The sequence below is a fragment of the Neofelis nebulosa genome, chromosome 2 (assembly GCF_028018385.1).
Source record: "Neofelis nebulosa isolate mNeoNeb1 chromosome 2, mNeoNeb1.pri, whole genome shotgun sequence".
Lineage (NCBI taxonomy): Eukaryota > Metazoa > Chordata > Mammalia > Carnivora > Felidae > Neofelis > Neofelis nebulosa.
Window position 1 is genome coordinate 128,106,256 of NC_080783.1, and position 23,097 is coordinate 128,129,352.

A 23,097-nucleotide genomic window follows, 5' to 3' on the forward strand; every position below is an offset into this window, starting at 1 on the left:
GTCCCAGCCTCTCCTCCTTGGCAACAATTCCCAATATTATATCCTGCTTCGGGCAGTAATTTAGGCACTGTGTGGCCCTGAGACACCGGCTGGAAACAATTCTCACGCTGAGGGTCTCCCTCCTGCCCTGGCCCTGGCCCAAGACTCCGGTCTACAAACCCCGTACCCCAGAGCGGCCCCTCTGCCTGCCGGTTAAGTGCCCAGTGTCTGCCTCCGACTCACTATGCAGCTGGAGAAGCCGATGCCCCCCAAGCGGGGGCACACGTAGTGCCACACACCAATGCTGCCACGGCGGATCCTCTGGCCCACAGCCAGCTCCAGGAAGAAGAGTGGGATCCCGATGATGATCAGTAGCACGAGGTAGGGCACCAGGTAGGCACCTGGGGAGGAGAGAGGAGCGTCACGGGGTGTCCGGAGCACGGCACCAGGGTAAAGGAGGACAGCCATGTCCTGCAGACCTGCCCACATCTCTGATCACCCTCAAAGTGCCAGTGGTCCCGTGCTCCTCCAGGAATGGTCTGGCTCATACGTGTGGCCCGCCACCCACTGGCCGCCCAGGCCCTCCTTCTCCCCCTTGACTCCTCTGCCCTGAAATGCTAAGGGGGCATCTGGATGCAGGTCCATGCCTCTCGCTCACAAGGTTGGATTCAGAGATGGACAGACAGACAGACAGATGCCGCACTCTCAGGAATCCACACGTCAAATCACAAATAGACACACTCTCCCCTCCCCCCTCCCAACGTACTCTGTGGACACCTGTTCACACCCCCTCCCGCCCACAGAGAAGCAGCCCCAGATGGAGTGGACCCTGCTCCCTCGTCCCCCAGAGGCACAGCCCCGGGGCACAGCCCTCCCCGCATCTGAAGCAGATGCTGACACAGCAGACCGGGTAGCTCCAGGGAAGCGGAGCTTTTGGAAGCTCTCCAGGGAGAGAGGGTCTGACCAGCATCACCATTAATCTACAGCTAATTGGGAGGAACGAGGGAGAAATTAGCAGTTCAGAAAAGCACGGCCAAGAGGATCATAATGGATAGACAGGATGGATCTTGATAAAGATTCCAGATGAGAAATTAAACTCACTGTCCCTGGCCTCACTGCAGACACAATCTCAATTCCAAGTGACAGGGCAGTTAGCAGGAGAATTAAAATCGTGTCTGGACACAGATGAGCGATCCCTGCTGAGAGATGTGCCAGCAACCCAGTCCTGTTAGCAATGCTGTCACACAGCCCCCGTCACCAGTGCCATGAGGGCCACCCAGCACCCCCAGACCAAGCCTTGCCAGCTTGGAGCATCCAGAAGACCCCCGGCCACATGGCTCTGGCCCCCATAACATGACATCCGTATGTGTGCGATCTGCCAAAGAACCCCGGGGGGATCAGGCGTCTCTTGGGCACAAGACCCAGCGCTCAGCAACAGTCAGCTGTTGACTGTAGGCCTACCATGCACTTGGCATGTGCGGGGTGTGGGGGGGGTGGGTACTTGGGTGAAAGAAGGCACAGCCGCTATCCCAGGAGAGCTCACAGTCTGGAAGGCAAGACCCTCAGGTTCACACGAGCAATGTCAGCACGTGTACACACACACACACACACACACACACACGGACCAGTCACACAGAGCCAACCGAGCACACGCATGCTGAGGGAGGGGTCAGACAGAACTCATCAGGAAAGTCCTCCAGGGGAGGTAACCCACCAAACCTTACACAACAGCATCTGATTCATTAAACATCCACACACATACAGTCACACGTACACGTAAATTCCACGTGTCGCTAGCAAGCAGCCTGAAAAGACGGTGGGCCCGAAGGACTCGCGGTTCTGTCTCCTGGTCCGGGGTTCGGGGAAATGAGAGAGGAGAGAAGTGACATGCAGAAAAGCACAGGGACACAGCCTCCCTAGTTTACGTATTTCACCCACATACCCTTGGGTGACGCAAGATGTGCAGAAAGATGGGTTTCGGGGTATCAGAAGAGTAGGCTGGCATCCTCTGGGGATGCTTCTCTCCTCTGCCCCAAAGAACCAGGGAAAGCCTCCACATCCGTGCTGTCCAAAGAGCGGCCCCCCAGCAGAGACCGGTCCCTGGCAACCCGCCACCTGTCCCTCGGGCCGGTGGCCTGCGCCAGGCCCAGGGCACCGACTTGGCTGCAATTCTCCGGACCGTGCCACGGCCTAGCCACGTGAAGCGCTCGGGGGCTGGGGGCTGGGTGAGAATTGCTGGTTAGGCAGAGGTACTTTTCTTATCAACCTTTGCTGAGATCATTTGGAAACGCACCCTCTACCACCTTAGAAAATACAACCTGGAGGCACAACTAGATTGATCTCCTTTGACGTTTCAGGGACGTTCGGGAGCTTCAGGTCGTCAGCCTGAACAGCCAGGAGTGCTGTGCACGGTGTTAGAAGTTTCACAGAACATGGCTCTAGGAAGGTAGATTGTGTGATCTCTGAGGCCTCCTGGATCTCTCCAGTCTCTGTCCTGGTCTATAGTCTAGGTCTTGCTTCCGGCACACCCTGAGGTTATTTCTGGGCTTTGAAGCACCACCTTGGTCTCAGCCTGTTGAGATGCGTACTAAGTAGGGGCTGAGATCTGGGGGGGGCCAGACCCCCTGGGCTTGAATCCTGGCTCTGCCACTTACTAGCTGTGTGACTCTGGACCAATTACTTGATCTCTCTACACCACTGTTTTGTCCTCTGCCTAAAAAAGGATAATAACATTAGGTAGAACCACATGAAACTGCTGATCTCTGACCATTTTTGACTTACAAAAATGGTCATTTCACATGCTTCAACTCTACCCCTATGGCACAGGGCTGTTTCAAGGATTCAGTGACTTCCTTACCCCTTAGTAAGCACTTGATGAACATTTGCCTCTTTTCATAAAGATAAACAAGAAAAAAAAAAAAAGCAAACTAAGAGGACACAGAATAAAGAAACGGTCAGCATCTAGTCGCGCTAAGCAGAGTTCCAGAGTTCCCACCCAGATTTAAGCAAAGTTGGACTGGATCCTTCATGGCTCAGAACCACAGAGCTTCCACTCTTGGACCAAATAGTTGTCTCTTTCCTGTATGTGAAACATGATAATTTATCTCCTTCCAAAAAATATTTAAGATGACTTATCATAAACCCCGTAGAATACTGGAGTCAAAGGCAGAGATAGAAAGGGACTCTAGGAATCAGAGAGCGGGGAAGGATGGGGGCAGGAATGAGTCATGGGGAGCTCAAAATCCTGAGAGTTATATCAACTCAGTGACCTGAGTCTGGCCACGCCATATAGACGAAAAGCTCTAATTGGTAGCTATTTATTGATTTATTAGAAGTGGGGGGAAGACCTTTCAAAGCATGGAGAGCATACAGTGAATAAACGGTGCCATAGTGGCAAGATAAAAGCCTCTGGCCTCAGTTACACCGACTCGAGGGGGCATGCTCACTTCCCACCCTTCAACAGAAATTGGAAAGAAGGGAAGTCTCCAGCCAGGCTCGGCCTCTGGACGAGAGAGTGTTCTGCAGAGGAGGGAGCATCCCTGAATGGGGCTGCATCTCTGGGAGAGGCTACATGGCCAGAGTCCCACAGAGCAGAGAGAAAAGGAGTCAGGTGAGAATGCCTACAAAGCTGTGGCCACCCATCAGGCTGGAGTGTGGCAGTCCCAGGCCACAGGGACTAGGAGGCACAAGGGCTCTCTGCTGGCTCCAATCACTTTCCCAGGACCAGATGTCTGAGCTTGTAAATGTCCTTGTTTTCAGCCTGCTAGGTTTTTCTGTGTTTATTTTCTGTTAGTTTTCCCCTGCTTTCAAAACAAATTACCTTTGAAACATTCCAGCCTGCCTCAGATGGGCCAGAGGATAAGGGCCCGGGGGCTGCTACCCACCCGGGTGGCTAGAAGTGGTTAGTAGAAGGGGTTTGATTCCAGGGGCAAGATCCTGTAGGCAGAGTAAAACTCGGGGGGCAGTGCAAGGCCCCCTCCTACCTGGGAGGCAGCAGGTATGCTCAGACTCTGGGGGCCAAGCTGTTCTGGTTAGAATCCTTACTTTATCACTAGCTGTGTGACCTTGAGCGAGATACCTAACCTCTCTGTGCCTCAATTTTGCAGTCTCTACCATGAGGATAGTAACTCCTTCCTCACACAGGGAGTAGGGGGATTCGATGGCTGAACTGTATGAAATTGGTGCTTTGGTTGGTCCCAGACACTTAAATATCAGCAGTTTCATGCATTTCGGCCTAATATCCAGTAAGTGCTAAGCAGTGCCTGGCACCTGCTAAGCCTTTAAGTATCATGGCCAACAGTTGCTCTTTACTATGCGTCAGATAACGGTGTTAAGCATTCCACACATAAGGCTCACCGAATCCTCCCAACTGTGCTGTAACGCAGGATCTACTACTATTCCCATTTTACAGATGATGACAGAGAGGCACAGAGAGATCAAGCAACTTGCACAGGGCTGCAATGCCGGCTGGCTGCACTGGGGTTTGTGCCCAGGCAGTCCCGGGCCAGAGCCCACGTTCTTATCATCATCATGCCTGACAGCCTCTTGGTAGCTATTAACCATTAGCTATTTCTGGGGAGCCTTCCCCTGGACCTCCGAGCCCCACCCTATGAGGGCTCCAATTCTGCATCAGCAAAGGGGCGTCCCTTTCCACTCCTCAGCCCGGCCCATTTGCAAGGCCCCCCTGGGGTAGGCAGGGCTGCCTCTTACCGCCTCCATTTTTCTGGCACAGGTAGGGGAACCTCCAGATGTTGCCCAGGCCCACGGAGAAGCCGATCTGGGCCAGGATGTACTGCAGCTTGCTGTTCCAGGCCGGCCGGTCCTCCGCGTCCAGCTCCTCCTCTGCCGCCTTCTGCTTGCCGCCAGCCTCACCTGCCACATTCAGGATGCTCTGCTTGTAGTCCACGGGCTCCTCGAGGGCCAGCAGGTCGGCCACCGACTCCGTGACATGCTCACTGCTGTGCTCACGCTGGGTCACCTTGCTGTTCTTAGGCATTGGTGACGCCTGGGCCACGCAGCCCCGCTCCCCGGCACTCAGAGAAGGTGGGGCTCAGTTGCTGTCAGCTCCTTCTCATCCAGGGACCTGTGAGACCAGGTGAGCAGGGGAGGATCAGCTGACCACCCCAGAGAGGTGGGGAGCCCGAGCGGACCCAGATCCGCCATCACTCCGGGCACATACTCGGAGGCTGGGCTGTGAGTGGCCTGGAATGTTGCGTTTGTCTTTCTCCCTGTCAGGGGGTACCCACCGAGGGGCTCAAAGTCTGCAGACTCCGTTTTCTCACAGGCCCTGCCTGAGCATGCCTGAAAGGTAAACCTAATGGGGTAAGAGGGGCCAACCCACCCACCAAACCCAAATAAAGGGGCATCCATGATGCCACTGCCCTGTTTTGTAACCGCATATCCTGAAGTGTTCAAGGCCCTTCGGAGGCCCCCACAGCCCTCTCCTCCCAGGTGGTGCAGGTTTGTGGCCAAGTCCTAGCCCTCCTGAGCTCTAGCTATGTACCGAACCATCTGGTGGGACCCTGGGAAACCAGTGTCTGCCTTCTCTGGGGTCTTTCTGTTCAAAATACAACGCATGGGCCAGCAGCATCACAGGGAGCTTGTTAGAAATGCAGAGGGCACCCGGGTGGCTCAGCTGATTAAGCGTCCGGCTCTGGGTTTCTGCCCGGGTTGTGACCTCATGGTTCATGGGTTCTAGCCCTGTGCTGGACTCTGTGCTGATGGTGTGGAACCTGCTTGGGATTCTCTCTCTCACCCTCCTTCGCTGCCTCTCCCTTGCGCGCGCTCTCTCTCTCTCTCAAAAATGAATAAAAGAAAACTTAAGAAAAAAAAAAAGAAAAGAAATGCAGAATGCCAGGCCCACCCCAGACCTACCAAACCATTCTCTGTATTTTTACAGAACCCTTAGTGATTAAAAGGGACATTAATGTTTGCAAAACAAAAACAGAAAACAAACAACAAGAAGAAAACAATAAAACATAAACAAAACAAAAAAACCCAAAAGGTTAGAGCTCTCACCATGGGGACCCTGAACACCAGCCCCACATCCAGACCTTCATTCCCCAGGCAGGAGCGCTGACCAGGTTCTGCTAAGGATTCTGGCACTAAAGCCCTAGAGGTGTTTGCTTAGTGCCAACAAATGCTGGGTCATCGCTCAGCACTGACATTATCTGAGGGCCACTGCAGCCAAGAGCCAGTTCTCCATTCTCCGGTGACAGTTTTACAGCAGATAATGTCTGCATGATGCGAGCGGGGGAGGCAAACCCTCCCCTGCTCCTGCCATTCCCCATCCGTCTCTCAGGCTTTCCCTTAAAGAAATAAAGCACCAAGGAAATGAGCCCTTTGAAGGATATCAACATGCTGCTGTGTTTCAAAGCACCTCCTCGTTAAGGGGAGGTTGGAGGATTTAAAATTAAACACACGTACACCCCGGCCTGCAGTTGCCCTGTGTCTTTCTAGGGATGTAAATTACCCAGCTCGGTAATCACTTTACTAGGGGAAGGAGCCGCCTCTGGAAGTCTGTCCTCCTCGTCTGCAGCATCGGAACAGCGCGGGCAACGGCACCGTGCAGCAGAAGCTTGACCCGGACCTCCTGGCCGACTCCAGTAAAGCCCCAAACTTCAAGGGAACCTGGCCAGCCGGATCCTGTTACACGTGTAGTGAAGCTAGGACACCCAACAGATGGGGACTGTCCACGCTGGTCTGTGTGGTTAGCCAGTCCTCCCTGGGCCAGGCCATGGACCACAGCAGCAGGTGACAACTCCCTGAAGGGAAACTGTGAGTCTTTGGTGACTCCCCCTTCCACTCCAGGAACGGTCGAGGTGTTGGGCTTTGCAGTGACCAAGACAGAACCAGCCTGCCAAAAAGAGCTCAGAATTCCCTATAAGAAACACAGCTCTCTGTTGGGACTCCACTTCACATTGGACCAGCCAAACATTCCACTGTGTCCTGGAGGGAGTGTGTGTCTGGGGACCTTTCAGCCCTCCTCCTCCTGCCCACACGACCTAAGGGAATGTTGCCCCTAGGAGTTATGCAATGGGGAGGCTTTTGTTCTTGTCTGGACTGCCAGGATGAGCCCTTTCCCCTTCCCTGGTCAGCAGATCCCTGTCCCCAGGGCACTCAAATGGAGAAAACCTAAGCACAGGCAATGGCAGTTTGAGAGAGAGAGAGCGAGAGAGGGGCAGAGAGAGAAAGAATCCCAAGCAGCCTCCACGCTGCCAGCATGGAGCCCGATGCAGGGCTTGAACTCACAAACTGTGAGATCATGACCTGAGCCAAAATCCAGAGTCAGACACTTAACCCACGGAGCTATCCAGGTGCCCCTTAACAAGAGTTGTTATTAAAAACTAGAACAGGAGGGCGGGTGGGGGGCACCTGGGTGGCTCAGTGGGTTAAGCGTCCAACTCTGGATTTCAGCTCAGGTCATAATCTCATGGTTTAGGAGTCTGAGCCCACATCAGGCTCTCTGCTGTCAGCACGGAGCCTGCTTCAGATCCTCTGTCCCCGCCCCCCCCCCCCCGCCCTCGACTTGCTGTCTCTCTCTCAAAAATAAATAAACACTTAAAAAAATTAAAAAGTAAAAACTAGAACTGGGGAGAAGGGTTGGGGTCCGTCTGGAGACTGCAGTTACCAGGGTGCCAGCTCAGAGCCTGTCTCCAGGTACTCTGCCTGCCGTGGAATTTGATGAGAACAGTCCGCGATGCATTAAGTACGATTTACTGCTCATCATCCCACAACTGGAGAAAACCAAAGGGGATTCCCGCAAGCATGCAGAATTTATCCCGACGCTGACCAACTGGAGAACATGCTTTCCCAAAAATAGCCTAGAGAGTGGCAGCTCTCGTCACCAACAGGAGAAAGTTCTGCAGGAGGGAAGAGCGTCATTCAGACGAGGAGGACTCAAGGACAAAACCGGCACATTCTGGTAAAGCCACAGCAGCATCACAGAAACCACAGGCACGATGGGAGCTTCTTCCTTCTTCCCAAGATGCATGCCAGAAGGCCCCCTGTGCTGTCAGGTTTGCAGGACGAAAAGTGCAAATTTACAAGCGGAGGCACTGGCCTGGGCTGCAATCATGACTAGAACCTTCTGTGCCCAGGAACACGCTCAGGTGACAAAAGTGTCTGACACTTAGAATATTAAAGCTTGAGGGGCCCTAGCAATATTCCCATTCCATGTATGAGGACACTGAGGCTCAGAGAGGAAGCCAATTGCCCAAAGCCACTGGGTCACACTCAGTAGGGAGGTGGGAAACAGGACGAAGACAGTGGTGGTGAGGGCAGGGGCTTCGCAATCAGATGGACCTGGGTCTGAGATCTCCCATTTCTTTCATTCATTCGTTCATTCCCTCACTCACTTGACATCCATTTACCGAGTGCCTTCTCTGTGCCAGGCTCTGTTCTAGGTTTCAGGGAGAGAGCAGTGAACAAAATAAGCAAAATGTTTCCCCTCGTGGAGTTTATATTTCCTGTGGAAGGGCCAGATACTAAAGAAAGAAACAAACATATAAAGGCCAGTGGTGATACGTGACATAAAGGCAAATAACATGGGGTGGGGGAGGGGGTGTTGCAAACTGAAGGGCTGTTATTTTATGGTCCAGAAAGGCATCCCTGAGGAGGGGACATTCAAGCAGAGGCACTCAGGAAACAGATGTCGAGTGAGTGAGTGAATGAATAAATGGAAACGCTCAACCCCTGGCCTGCCTGTCTTCAAAGCCCCTGTCCTCCACCACCACAACCGACTGTAAGGACTCTGGCTGGTGCTCTGCGAGAGGTGGGCAGCCACTTCGCTTTAATTATGCAGGCGTCGGGCCTCTGGGGGGGGGGAGGTGCAAAGGGTCTACATAATGACAGCTGTCCCCTCCAAGGGAGGGCTGCCCTGGGGACTCAATGAGCAGGCACATCCAAAGTGCCCAGCACAGGGCCTGGCACCAGGAAGGACCCTGCTCCTGGGAAGCCTTGCATTGTTTGCTTTTTTGTTTTTTGTTTTTCATTTAAAAATATGTAACCCCCCCTCCATTTATGTTTGGTCACATAAATGCCAAAAGCCAGAGTCGGTTTGTGGCAGAAGTGGGGTGGAGATGGAGAGAAGCGTTTTCTAACACCACCACCTCAGAAATGCCGGTTTTTGTTACCAAGAGCTGGCACCACCCTGAGGCTGCTGGGACAGCACCCCACAAAGCCCAGCCCACCCACCTCACCTAGTGTCAAAGAGAAGCAGGTAAAGGCCTGGTCTTGGGTCTAAAGATCAGCAACATTATTACTAATAAAAAACATGGCCTCGCAGTAAAGTCTAGCAATATTATTAGTCGCGCTATAGCTCATATGTGTTATGGTTTGAAACCACTTGCAAACATTTTGCGCTCCGTCTCCTGGCACGGGATGGGGTGGTGACACTGCTCAGAAGCCAGACTGCACGGGTTCGAATCCCAGCTCCCTGCTTACCCGCTGCCTGGCCTCGCAGGTTTCTTAAGGCCACAGAGCTGCATCTCCTCAGCCATCAAAGGAGGACAGCAGTTCCCACCTCACAACGTTGTGGACAGAACAGGTCGCACAGGTCTCAGAACCACGCAGGAGCCCAGCAAGTGCTCATAAATGTTGCCTCTCCTTGTCATCTCACTGGATTCACAGCCAGCCCGGGAAGCGGGTGAGGCAGCTGCGCCCCAGGGCAGGACAGCACCTGACTCACATCACATGGCTGGCAGTCCCAAGTCTCCTCGCACCTCTGCTGCCTCCATGGTTTAAAGAGGACACAGCACCAGTGGTATGGATCATCCTTTCCCGCAACCCCCAGTTCCCTTGGAGGCCCTGGGCTGGTGAAAGGTCAGCTTGCAGACCAGGGCGTGGGAACCCAGCGTGTACCCAGCCAACAACCCTGAGGCATTACCTGGGACGAGCACCAGGGTCAGAGAAGGATCCAGGAGGGGCGGATTCCTCTCTACCCCTGACTTTACGGGGCTTGGAGCCAGCCGTGATCCAGGTATCAGGAGGCTGGCCAGGTGCTGGTCCCGACCACCCACCAACCAACCATGCAAGCTGACACCATTGCCCTGACCTCTCTAGGCCTCAGTTTCCCCGTGTGTAAAATGGGTTGGTCTTCATGATCTCCGAGGCCCTTCGCGGCCTGTCTGTATCCAGGGGGCATCCCTCCTGCACAGGGATGCGAGGAAGGCGTGACCCGCCCAGGGCAGCTGACACTGGCCCTTCGGCCTGTGTGTCTTACCACCTCTGCCAGTTGAGAGCTCGCTGGGGTGTCGTGGGGACGCTGTGACAGCCAGCCAGCCTTACTCCAATTTTGCCCCTGCTCGGGGGCTGGGGTGGGCTGTGAAGCTGATTCCAGGAGCAGCGCGTCAGATGATGGAGCTCTGAGGCACTGAAGGGCCGCCTCAATTACTCAAAGCACAATGCAGGGGGGGGGGTCGAGAGTTGAGAGAGCCCTTGGGGCCAGACCTGTCACTTAGCAACCGATGCAGCCTGCAGCTCAGAAGCTCGCGTGAGAAAAGCAGCACCCAGGGAGTGAAGCTCCTTAAAAAGAAAAAAAAAAATTGTGCGACTAGGAGGCAGACAGGTAAAAATATCCCCTGCCGGAGGGCTGACGGCTCCACCACAAGTTTCAAAGCGTGGCACTCGGCCATCACCTCAGGGGTGAGGGGAGGCCGCTCACCCTGTGACTGGGGCCAGGCCCCACCCTGCCGCTCCAAGCATCCCGAGGTGGGGGCCTTCTGGAACGCGGTGTCCAGTCAGCCCCCTGAGCACCCGCCTCTTGGGGTCACGGTCTCTCTTGTTCGGGAGGGTTGTACCAGTAACTCTGGGGACGAACCCCAGGGAATCACTTCTTTTCCAAGCCAGACCCCCCGGGGGGGACTGGGTGGTGAGGCCACCATCTTTGGGAAAGCAGGCGGCAGAGATGACGACAGACCCCCCACCCCAGGGCCCTGCTTCCCTCAGCCCCACGGGGAGCGCCGTATTTTGCCACTGTTGGATCTCGCGGCTCTGGGGACAGTACTGCACATTCTTAAATGCAAACCTCTACAACAGGGAGCTGGGAAGAGCCCCAAGGAGCGGGGAGCAGTGGGAGGACACCCAGTGGCCCCAGCCATAAAGCCAGGGTCCAACTAACTCTAGGCTGATCAGAGGTAAGAAGGAAGCAAGGTCGGTGTCTCTCTGTCTCTCACACAACTAGACAGCTTCCTGATTTCCATGTGACATGCCGTGGTGGCCCAAACAATTCTCCTAATTACCTCGGAGCCTCTGGGCTTCAGCTGAGCCTAAAGCAGGTCGACTGTTATCAGAGATACAAATTGTCCTACAAATTATTTTTAATTGTTTTATTGAAACCTCCCGGCAGTCACCTGGGGCAAACTGCTCCTGACAGGCCTTGGTGATGGCTGCTCTCCTGGTTTTTCTTGGCCAGCACCATTTGGACCCCTCCCTCCCTCCCCCTCCATGCCAAGGGCGCAGAGCCCCGTCAGTATGTTTGAGCCCGTCCTCTCTCCCACCCCCTGTGCTCTGGTTCAGCCCTTCTCTCAGTTCGATGCCTGCAGCAGGCTCACTGTCCTCCAGGCCTTCTAAGATAGCTTCCTGAAATACCACGTCACCCCACTTCCACGGGAGAGAGCCCACGGCCCTTGCCAGAGACATTTGCCACTTCTCCATTCCCCAGCCTCAGCTGCCACTTCTCTGCCGGGCCCCTGTGCAGAAAACCCTCCCCGGTGTCTGCCTCTTGAAGCTTCCCTTGAAGGGAACCACACTTATTCCCATTTTACAGATGAAGAACCAAAGGCTCAGAGGGGTTAGCTATACTTTCACTGAATGACCTTGAAGGTGCAGCTCAAGATCCACCTCGCCTCTGTGGCACGTTCTGTGATGCCGTAAGTGAAAAGTAATGCTCCTTTCTTTCCCCTCTCAGCACGCAACTTGTAATACTCTTCCACGCTTTGACTATTTGGCTTTCTAGTATAACTCCTTGTGCACACCCCCGATGCATCCTCTAAACAGGGAGCTCCCTGAAGGCAGGAACCAAAGCATATCCAGCTTTGCGTCCACCCGCAACTGCCCCCAGCCCAGCCGGTGCCTGGCACACACAGGGAGGAATAGGATGCCTGCAGATGTTCCAGGGCTCCTGCCACCCCACCCTCTAAAAGCAACCTGCTTCCTATGTTGAAATCCTAACCACTGCCTTCACCTTTGAAACAGCAGCAAGGGCAAAAAGCTAACACACTTGACTGAGTCACATTTAAACCTACTAGATGCCTGAGTGCCCCAGCTATGGGAGCGGGGGGCGGGGGGGACGTGGGTGGGGGGGTATGAATGAAGTGCAGCCCAGAAGCCCATGTGGGGAGGACCCTGGGACTCGGAATCCAGCTTTCTGTTCTGTAATCATCTGTACAATAGGGAACAGTGCTTACCTACCAACTGCATCTGGTTACCACATGGATAGCAAGAGAAAGAAAAGATTCTTGGGAAGTCAAATAAACAGAACAGGAATTTCTGACTCCATTTCACAGATTTGTTGTAGACCAAATCCTCATGTACTACTATTGTACGTGCTCAGTGAATGTGATATGAAGGAAGTGAATGAGTGCATGAATGACAGGTGCATTCTGAATTCCCCCAATTTTCCAGAACCTGACATGATTCCCCAGCTTCAAAACTTTCCTATTTTCTGGTGCAATATTCCCGTCCCCAAAACACACGATGTCCCAAAGACGCCCCACGTGGCAGAGTAAAGCAAAGGTAAGCTAAGAAGTCTGGCTGTCATTCGCTGACTTTCTGCCTCTTCTAAAGGATCCACTATTTGTGCCTCACTCTCTCCACTTTGTAGACAGGGTCTGCCTTCACCTTAGAGAGGTACACACCGGATGGGCACCGTCTCGGCACGGAGTGTTCCACGAGGCTGGTGGGACCATTGCAAACAGCAGCTCAGGCAGAGGAGCCAGTAGAACCTTCTGTGGCCCGTCTCACCTTCCTGTTACATTTGCCGAGCGTGCTCTCTGCAGTTGGTATTTTGTTTTCTTAGTCAAGGAGGAAGGGAAGCAGGAAAAGGGGCAGATGGTCCAGAGGGGGAGGAACTGGCACTGGAATACGTGGGTGGGGCCAGTGCAAACAAAATCTTTTGGTTCAGTTTTACCATTTCATGGGAGGGGGAAAGGCATGCCTAGTCGCCGTGGAAGCAAGAGCAGTGCCATGACCACCCCACAGATGCATTAACCTTGTGCCAGAACTTAGGTGCTAAGGGAACTTCTGAAGGCAGTGGGGGCGGGGGTGTCATCATTAACAGCAGCTGCAGCAGCAGCAACAACAAACAACAACACAGGGATCCTTCTTGAGGGCTGGCTCTGTAGCAGCCACTGTGTGGAGCGGTCATTATCTCCTTAAACCCTGCCCATAACCGTATGAGTTTGGCACCACACTTATTGCTATCTTACAGATGAAGAAGGAGAGGCTCAGTGGGATTGGTTGCTGATTTCATTGAACCACTGGCCCTGCGATGCTGGTGCTTTCTTGAACTTACCGGAGAGGCTCAATGGAAGGTTGGAAGGTTTTCACCCAACCAGGTCACCACTGCCACCTGATCAACAGCCATTTTGAGATGCCACTGACTGTACATTGTGTCCTGAATTGAAGATGTGATGGTGTGCAAAAAAAAAAAAAAAAAAAAAAAAATGCATCTTGGAACTGGTGAAGCAAAGCGACAGGTCCACAGGCACAAGTCAAAAACTGGAGGCCCCGGGTCCACACCAGCACAGTCTGACTCTGGGATCTGACTCTAAACCACAACACTATCACAGAAAGATGGGTTTTGGAGGCAGGGAGGTCTGGTTTGAGTCCTGCTGCCACTTACTAGCTGTGAGTCTTCAGGAAAGAACACAGAATCTCAGGGTCTTGGCTTCTGGACCTAAAAAGATGGAGAAGTCCCCAAAGGTGAGGGCCTCTTGGTCATGAGGACAAGATGAGATGATGCAGGCGGCATACCGTGAGCTGACACCAGCTGCCCCTTCACGTGAGCACATGGGGAAAGTGGGTGTGGCCAAGCCTAGGGGCACAGCTGCCCACTGTCCTGCGGTGCCCTGGCACCAGAGTACGACAAGCATGTGGGTGCCCGAGGACGCGGGGGGCTGGAGGGGGTGCTGGTGCTCCAACTGATTTCCCGCTTCCTTTACTTCCTTCAACCAATATTTATTGAACACTAACTATGTGTCAGACCCTGTTCTAGCACAGCAGAGAACAGAGCAAGCAGTGCCCATCCCCTGTGGGATTTATATTCTAGGGTAAAGTGACAAAAATCAGACAGATATGGGGCACCTGAGTGGCTCAGTTGGTTAAGCATCCAACTCCTGGTTTCGGCTCAGGTCATGATCTCATGGTTTCGTGGGTTCGAGCCCTGTGTTGGGCTCTGCGCTGGTGACATGGAGCCTGCTTGAAAGTCAGTCTCTCTCTCTGTCTCTCTCTGTCTCTCTCTGCCTCTTCCCCACTCACACTCTCTCTGTCTCTCCCAGGATAGATAAATAAATTTAAAAAACAGACAAATATATAATTAGTGCCGTATGTATAGACATATATCTCCAGTATATATAAACATATCACATAAATATGTAATATTGAATGTGAGGGGACGGAGTGAGACAGGGGTGCTACAATATGTAGAGGGACTAGGAGGGCACACTCTGATAAAGACCTGATGGAGGGTGAGAATGGGCCATGTGAATATCCTGAGAAAGCATTCAGGGCAGAGTGAACAGGAAGTGCAAAGGCCCTGAGGCAGCCGGTTTGGTGAGTAGGAGGGCTAGAAAGAAGGACCTGGGCCTAGGGCATCCTAAGCAAGCGAAGAATGGGAAGTGCCTTCAGGAGGATAGCTAGACTCCAGAGTAGGCAGGGCTTGCAGAGCATGGAAAGGACTGGGTTTCCTTTCAAGGCTAATAGGGAGCCGTTTCAAGTTTTCAAGCAGGAGAGTGATGTGACTCAACTGTTTTTAAAAAGATGACTGAAGGACAAGTGAAGACACAGGGAGGGTAGGTAAGAGGGGATGGTGACCTGAGCCGGGGCGGTGGGTGAGGTTTAGGTTTTAGAGAGAGAGGGAAACATAGAGCCCCAGAGTGCTGGAGAGCATGCCAGGTCCCCGACAGGTAGACAACCTATGGGACTGTCCCAATTTGGAAAAAGACAAAAGTTTTTTTTTTTTTAAATCACATGTTAAAATAAAATTCCAGGAGCAAGGAGCGGAAGCCTCACTACCTACTTTCCTCATTCATGAGAGGCCCATGGTGGTAACAGATGGGTCCTCACAGTATCTGTCCAAATTCTCTGACCTGGATTTTCTTTTCTGTTTTTGTTTTTTTTTTTTTTTAACGTTTATTTATTTTTGAGACAGAGAGAGACAGAGCATGAAGGGGGGAGGGGCAGAGAGAGAAGGAGACACAGAATCGGAAGCAGGCTCCAGGCTCTGAGCCATCAGCCCAGAGCCCGACACGGGGCTCGAACTCACAGACCGCGAGATGGTGACCTGAGCTGAAGTTGGACGCTTAACCGACTGCGCCACCCAGGCGCCCCTTTTTCTGTTTTTTTTTTTTAATTAAAAAAACTTTTTTTATTAAAAAAATTTTTTTAGCATTTATTTATTTTTGAGAGACAGAGATAGGCAGAGCATGTGCGGGGGAGGGGGAAAGAGAAAGAGATACAGAATCTGAAGCAGGCTCCAGGCTCTGAGCTATTTGTTAGCACAGAGCCTGATGCGGGGCTTGAACTCACGAACTTCGAGACCATGACCTGAGCCGAAGTCGGACGCTCAACGGACTGAGCCAGCTAGGCGCCCCGGACCTGGATTTTCTTAAAGCCACTACTTTGTCTTCCCTCAGAGAGAGAGACAGAGGGAACCAAGGGTGTCCAATTACCTGTGTTACCCACCAGACTGCTGAAGGGCACTTGAAGGAATAGTGATCAGAAACCCTTAATTACAGACCCAACATGATGTCTCTTTCCTGGGAATGAGAAGGGTTTGTGGCTCTTTCCTCATCAACCCTCAGTGTAGCTTTGTGGAGAGGTGGGCAGAAAAGTGCCCCTACTGGGAACAGGTCACAGGACAGCCGATCGCAGTGAAGGGAGCAAGTATTTTTGAAAACCTGCTATGCTTACATATGTTATTTATACCCCCAACAACTTGGGATAAAAATGTAATTCTCATTTTACAAAGAAACCCAGGCTGAGGGAAGAAAACTATCAGGTACAAAATTATCCTGCCATGAAGTGAAAGAGTGGAGATTCAAACTGTGGGCCCCTGAGCTCTGTAGCCCATTTTCTTTCTGATATTCTAGTGCTTTCCAATCTTTTGTACATCATGACACATGGAGAAGAGAACACTGATATGGCACACTGGGGTAAGTGGTCCCGGCACCCTAGGCCATTCCAGGCAACTCCAAGGAATAGAGGCATCGTTATTTCTGGGCCCCACGTTACCCATCTGCGGCACTGGTTAGGAAGTTTTCCAATGTACCATGACACGGTGCAAAGTGATATACCCGAATCTCATTCAGCAAGTCAACAGTGAGGTGAGTCTATCTACCACCATTTCTCCCTGAGGTTAGGAGCTTCTTCATTTGGCCAGGTCCTTTCCCAAAGCCAATGTCACAATGCAAGTTGGGGGACTGGTCAAGGAGGTTCCTTCCAGCTGCTCTAGAGGAGTCCCCAAATTACTAGCAGGCAGGTCGTCTCGGTGGTGTGCCAGGACCGTGGACAGTGCCCACCAGGCCATTTAGGAAGCCGGCGCTGGGTTGCACCTGCTCTCCTTCCCTTCCAACCCCCCCAGGGAAGAGGAGGTCTGCATCCCCACTGGATACTCACCTGGCAGCACCTGATGGAGCCGCTCCAGCAGGTGACTGTTCACTTCCCTTGAAAGGTAGCTTTATCAAACAGCACTCCTGACCTGGAGTGGGATTTAAAACCACAGAAGCCCAGGAGTCTTATAATTAAAGAGAAAATGCAACCAGCAGGAATCTGGGGGTGTGGACCAATGAATTCTATTTGTAAGTGAAAGAATAGGTGGCAAATTAGTGGTGCACAGAATCCAGTGGAAATTCTCATTAAACCAGTAATTAGAAATGACAGAGTACATGGAGAGGCAACTTGTTATCTTCAAGTGAACTGTGAGTAGCCTTGGAAGGCACATAGGCAGCTCAGGGGCACAAATGCAGCTGATGAGATGACCCCAAGGCCCAGGAGCTGGGGCGTTATTTCCTCCCGTTCGTGCCTGCCCCGCCCTCACTCCACAAGAGGTCCCAGAGCAAATAGGGCTTTAAGTCTCAACTCCCAAGTTAGACACTCAGGCTGCCCAGGACTCCCCTGACCCAGAATTATGCTCCAACAAAATGTACCTGGTCATGAACATGAGAACAATAGGGTACAGCAATCCATCTTGCACCTGAGCTGATGTGCTCACCTGTAAATTTTCTGTGCACGGTGAATATCTATTTCTTTTAACAACTGGATGTATCCATAGTTGAACAGTGTTTTAACTTGAATAATAACTCATGGGGGTGGGGGAGGGGGGGACTTTTCAAAGGACTCTGTCTCCACAAAATGGCTGCCTGTGGAGCCAGGGCTTCTGGGAAAACCCTTTGTGTCCTCTGGGGGTGGGGGAACATCAATGCTTACATTCCAGTTATCCACCCTCACTTACAAGAACTTCCCCACCAAGATCAAGGGTCGTTTGGACATACCACGCAGGCTAGGACAATACGGGCCTGTCCTGCCAGGGATGGTGGTTTCTCAGAGAAGAAATAGATGAAGAAGCAGGAAGAATCTGATGCCAAGTTTCCCAGCACAGCCCCAGACTCCAGTGGCAGAACCCCAAGGGTGAGGAGAGTGGGCTCTCCACGGGACAAGATGAGGAAGCGAGCGGCGTCCTTCCGAGCAGTCCACGCCAGCCAGCGGCTGCCATGCATAACCTTGGAGTGTTCGCAGTTTTGCTCTGGAGTCTGGGGCCTCACCAGAAACTGCTGCCAGTCCCTGGCACACACTCTCCAGCAGAGAAATCTGACACACCAGAGCTCCCACCAGCGACTGACCGTCCTTGATTCTGCAGATGCGGAAATCCTCAGGGCGACATCCACTGTGCTCTGACTCTTCCCTCACTGCTTCCAGCACCAACCCTTGACCTGGACAAACTTTAAGGAATGAGGTCAGGAGTGGTAGAGTCGGGGTAGGGGTGGGGATGGGGCAAGACAAGATAGGACAATAAAGCAGCATGATGGAGCCTAGGATCTCCCACTGGATCCCAGCTCCCCTGGCACCACAGACCATATTTCCCAAACCTTGGAAGTTTAGGTATGTTCATTCTCCACCAAATTCCCATTGGTGGAGGCCCATTTCTCCCTTCCTCAGGGCACTAGCTTAAATAACTAGACCCACAGGTTTAGACAGCCTCATTTGGGTATAAATGCCTAGGCGGTCTGCAAACATTTATTAAGAACTTACTGTGAAGTGGTTAAGAATCTGCCAGACCTGAGTTCAAATTCTCAGACTGCCACTCACTGCTGGTGTGACCTTCAGCAAATGATTTAACCTCTCTGAACCTCAAGTCTCACATCTGTAAACTGCAGGGAGCAATATCCATCTCCTGGGATTGTAGCAAAGATTAAACGAGGTGGTATACGAATAAAGCACTTAGCGCAACACAGAAGCCTCAGTAAAAACCTGGATATTCTCACTGTTTGCCAAGCACGGCATGAGCTCCTGGAATCCAGAACTGCACCGGCCCCTCCTAAAAGCACACAAAGTAGGCGCTTCCCCACAGGTCACTGACCCGCCTGATTCTAGGGTAGCACACTAACACAGACCCGCAGACCCACACTAACACAGTCTGGGACGCTAGGTGGGGGAGGGTGATGCACAAGGGCTTTGTAGGGGCTGAGTGACAGAGTCTTTTCCCTGCCTGGTGCTCCAGATGTTTGGCTGTGAGAACTTCTTGCAGCCCAGCCTAGGAGTGAGTGATAACTCAGATCTGCTTCCAGGAAAAAAAGCCCAAATCCACCTTCCCTTTAAACTATGTGGCTGCTTAACAGCCTTAAAGGGATTCATGATGAATTGTCCTGCCGCAGCAAACTTAGATCGGAAAGGAGCTCGAGAGAAGGGGGACACACCGGCAGTAGGAGCCTGCTTCTCAAGAACCCTCTCATCTCTGTCTCGATCATCTTTGAAATTTGTTTCCAGGTCCAGTGGGGAGAGCATCAATCCAGGGTGCATGTACCACACACACACACACACACACACACACACACACACACACACTGCCAGTAGTAGACTGGACTCCCCTAGGTCAGCACGGCCTCTCTGGCTGCACCATTATTGCCTTTCAGTCTTGAGGCACACACATCTTAGCTCAGCACCAAGCCTAGACATCTTACAGAAAGAGACAGCAAGGGGCCAGGATCCCTCAGGGAAGGCAAGCGACACACTCCTTTCCTCTCCAGGAAAGGCCAGCCTCACTTCCCCAGGATGGTTGTCATGCAGCTTCCAACTCCATGATGGATAGGACAAGAGGGAGGATGATGGCAAGATCTGGCCGTATGGCAGGGGCCCCCAAAGTCCACCGGGCAAGTGCCACAACTTGAGACCAGGCCATGGTCATGGACAATTCTAAGGAGTCAGGGCCTGTGCTGGAGTCTCTCCCTGGAGCTGTTGCAGAGACAGCTGAGGGCACCCATCAGACCCAGCACAGCTCTGTCCACCACCTCCACCCCACCCTTCATAACTCTGTTCTTTTTTTTTTAGATATAATTTATTGTCAAGTTAGCTAACATACATTGTATACAGTGTGCTCTTGGTTTCAGGAGTAGATTCTGGGTGATTCTTCCGATTCTTCGCTCACATACAACACCCAGTGCCCATCCCAACAAGCGCCCTCCTCGATGCCCATCTCCCATTTTCCCCTCTCCCCACACCCCCCGCCATCAACCCTCAGTTTGTTCTCTGTATTTAAGAGTCTTTCATGGTCCACGACCCTGCTCTTACTCAGCGTGTCCTGGGGAGACCTGAAGGTTGGGAAGAGGTCAACGTGAAGCTGAATTAGGGGTCCTTCGCAAGCACATGTGAAGCCCTGACACTTTCACTTGTCTCCACACCCCCTCTCACACCAAGGCACAAGGGGCAGGGAGAGAAAGAACCATCTCTGGTTAAGGCCCATAAAGAAAGAGGTGGGGAATTAACATTTTAGAGCATCTGCCACGTATCCAGCACTGGGCTCAAAATAAGCTTGAGGAAAAGGCACCACAGGCATCCCTCTTCTATGACCGAGGAAACCAAGGCCCCGGACGTAAAGTGACTTGCCCAAGGTCACCCTGCCCTGGCACCTGGCAGAGCCCTGGGCCCACTTCCGACCACAAGCACACAGCCTCCCCCTGGGCCCCTGCTCCAATCCCCCAACCCCAACCTGGCTCTGCGTGCCTTCCCTGTGGGGTCAGAGCTCTAGGACACCTGCCCAGTGCCTGAGTTTTGCTTGGCTCACTCTGAGGACCTGCCTACCTCTAGCAGTGGCCCCCAAACTCCGGGAGCCCTGGCCATCGCTGCTTACAAGCCCTGGTAAAGAACTCCATTCAGCTCACAAACAGCTGACACACAACTCTGTGTGACTCAGGCCAAACGAACTCACTCCAATCAGAGCTGGTGGGCACGATTTGCCTCCTGCACTGAGTCACTCTCCAGGCTGAGCTGCAGGGATTTGCTGAGACTCACCACCTACTTAGCCACAGCTGCTTGGTTGGAGAAAAAGCCAGCACGGGAGCTGAGACCTCTGACGGTCCCAACGGATGGGCCACAGCCAAGGACAATCGGGTGTGACCTCGAAGCCCTTCCTCCTGCCTGGGTGATGGGTCCACCTGGCTGGACCATGGGGTAATGTAAGCACAGCATGAAATACAGCAATTCTTCACCATGAACCTCAACACACTCTGACCTTGTTCTCCAGACATCAATCAGTATGTACAGGACAGCCTTACAGTTAGGCTCGAACTAAAGTTTTGGTTGATTTTTTTTTTTTTTGAGCCGTTACAGGATTTTCTCAGTTCCTGGAAGTTCCTGTTAACAAGGGCAGTGCCCTCAGAAAAATCTTCCTTCTCTATACCACGACCCTGTCTTCCCAGCCCGATCCACCTGCCTCCCTTTCACAGCTGAATTGCCCCAAAGGTATTTCTGGTTAGAAATTCCCTAATCCGAAGGATCCGTTACAAATTTCTCAAAGAAGGAAAGAGGAATGAAATTTTAAAAAATAAATAAAAACAAAACAAAAACATTTTTTTTTAACGCCACTTGACAGCCACTGGGCCCCCTCAAGTGACTGGCCTCAGGATTTCCGAAGGGCTGTTTGGCCTTTAAAAAGATAACACCAGTCTTCCTTCCACGGCAGCCGCGCCCCTGGGGGAGCGGCCCTCCCCGGACTACCGTGAGCATAGCTTGGGAGGACGTTGGTTGCACAGGTATAAATGTGGCTGAGGCCTCTCCCGAGACGGCGCCCTCTCCAGACCTGCACCCCGCGCACGTCCCCCATCTCAGCCATTCGCTTCCCAGATGCGCTTCCCTCGAGGGAAGATGGGTTCCCCGCTAGCTCCGAATTCAGCGAGGTCCAGCTCCCGGACTCGGAATTAAATATTCATCTCGGGCGTGAGCGCTCCGCTACTCCTGCCAATGTTACTGTCAAGGTCATGGGCCTGAAGCCGAGCGGCTGAGGCTGGGGTCTCCGACCGCGCAAGAGCCTCCCCGCGGGAACTGCGCCCTGGGCGCGCAGCTCCGGGCGGCCAAACCGGCCGGGCCTCCCGCCCGGTCCTCCGCGGGCGCTTGCCTCTGCAGCTCTGCCGGATTACCTCCGGAGTTCTTGGGCCCTCCTGAGCCCTGGAAGCTGGAGCCCGTTGGCGAACCCATGAGCGCGGAGCTGGGCACCCCGATGCGCCCGAGGAGCGCGGGCCCCGGGGCTTCGTCGCCAGGCAACGGCGGCTGGAGCGGCGGGAGGAGCCCGGGGCCCGCGCAGGGCCGGGCGGGCACCGGGCAGCGCCGCCTCGCACCTCTGTCCTTAGGCCTTCCAGGCTGGGGCGGGGCCAGAACAGCTAAAGTTGCGGTGGCTGGCCGGGTACAGCCAGGCAGGGCGCGGCCCGAGACTCACCTGTCCCGCGTGAGCCGTCGCGCGGACTCGACCCCCTGCACTCCGGCCGAGCAGCTGCGGTCCCCGACGGGTCGCCGGCTCACAGCCCCTCCCGCGGGCAACCCGAGTCTGGCGGCGGCGGGCACCGGCCGGGGCTGGGAGGGGACCCGGAGCCGCGCGTCCGCGCACGCGACTCTGCTCGCTCCTCGCTCCCTCCCTCGCCGCCGGTTCCGACTCAGATCCCGCCCGCGGCGCGCTCGAGCCTCTCTGGGGAGCAGCCCTGGGACCCAGGTTCCGTGGCGGAGGGAGCGCGTGGGGGCTGCAGGCGCCAGCGCCGAGTGTCGCCCTCCCCGCGCCCCGGCCGCGCCGGCTCTGCGGAGCGGAACGGAGCTGGGCGGAGCGCAGCGCGCACTATTCCCTCGTTTTCCGAAAGGCCACCCTGGCGGCGGGGCGCCGTGACGCAGGCTTGACTCACGCTCGGGCCCGCGTCAGTGCGAGGCTCTGGGGCCGCAAGCGAGGCTCTGATGGCCGACGACGCAGGCGGAGGGGGGTGGGCAGGGAGAGGGAGAGGGGCTAGCCCAGGAGCGGCCTCTTGAGGCCCCTCCCCAGGACACCCAGACCCTGGGGCTTCATCACGGGGGCTTCCATTATCAGAAGAATGGGGCCCCAATGGCCAAGGGTCTCTGGAATCCTGGGCCCCATTTCGTCACCCTATCAGGTGCAGCTCTTTGGCCCTCCTTCATGAATTCGGCTTCACCCAAAGTGCTTACTCCCCTGCTGTAGCCACCTCCACCCACCCCCGTGCCTTTGCTCACTCTTCCCCTACTTGCAATTCCTTTTCCACTCCACCGTCCTTCCATCCTACCATCCTGCAAGACCATTCCCTGTGCAGTTCAACTTCACTACAGTACTCCTCTGTTGAGCTCCTACTGTATGCTGTGGGCAGCAGGGGTTGAGAAGATCACCGAACTGCGGGCCGCGCCTCTGGAACCGGC

The 23,097-nt window shown here is 53.8% G+C and overlaps 1 protein-coding gene across 2 annotated transcripts in view; it reads right to left on the reverse strand.

Moving 5' to 3' along the window:
• The window catches only part of SLC6A17 (solute carrier family 6 member 17), a 50,265-nt gene extending 27,727 nt beyond the window's left edge, over nt 1–22,538 (reverse strand). The window contains exons 1-3 of one of the 2 annotated variants that reach the window (XM_058716262.1): nt 22,124–22,538; nt 4,690–5,062; nt 223–380 (exon numbers count right to left, since the gene is read on the reverse strand). In XM_058716262.1, the coding sequence (XP_058572245.1) occupies nt 223–380; nt 4,690–4,975 (444 nt within the window). In that variant the 5' untranslated portion in view covers nt 4,976–5,062; nt 22,124–22,538. Of the gene's footprint in view, nt 1–222; nt 381–4,689; nt 5,063–5,997; nt 6,019–22,123 lie in introns of those variants that run through there. The other variant, XM_058716263.1, reaches the window with a different exon arrangement.
• Nucleotides 22,539–23,097: the final 559 nt, after the last annotated feature.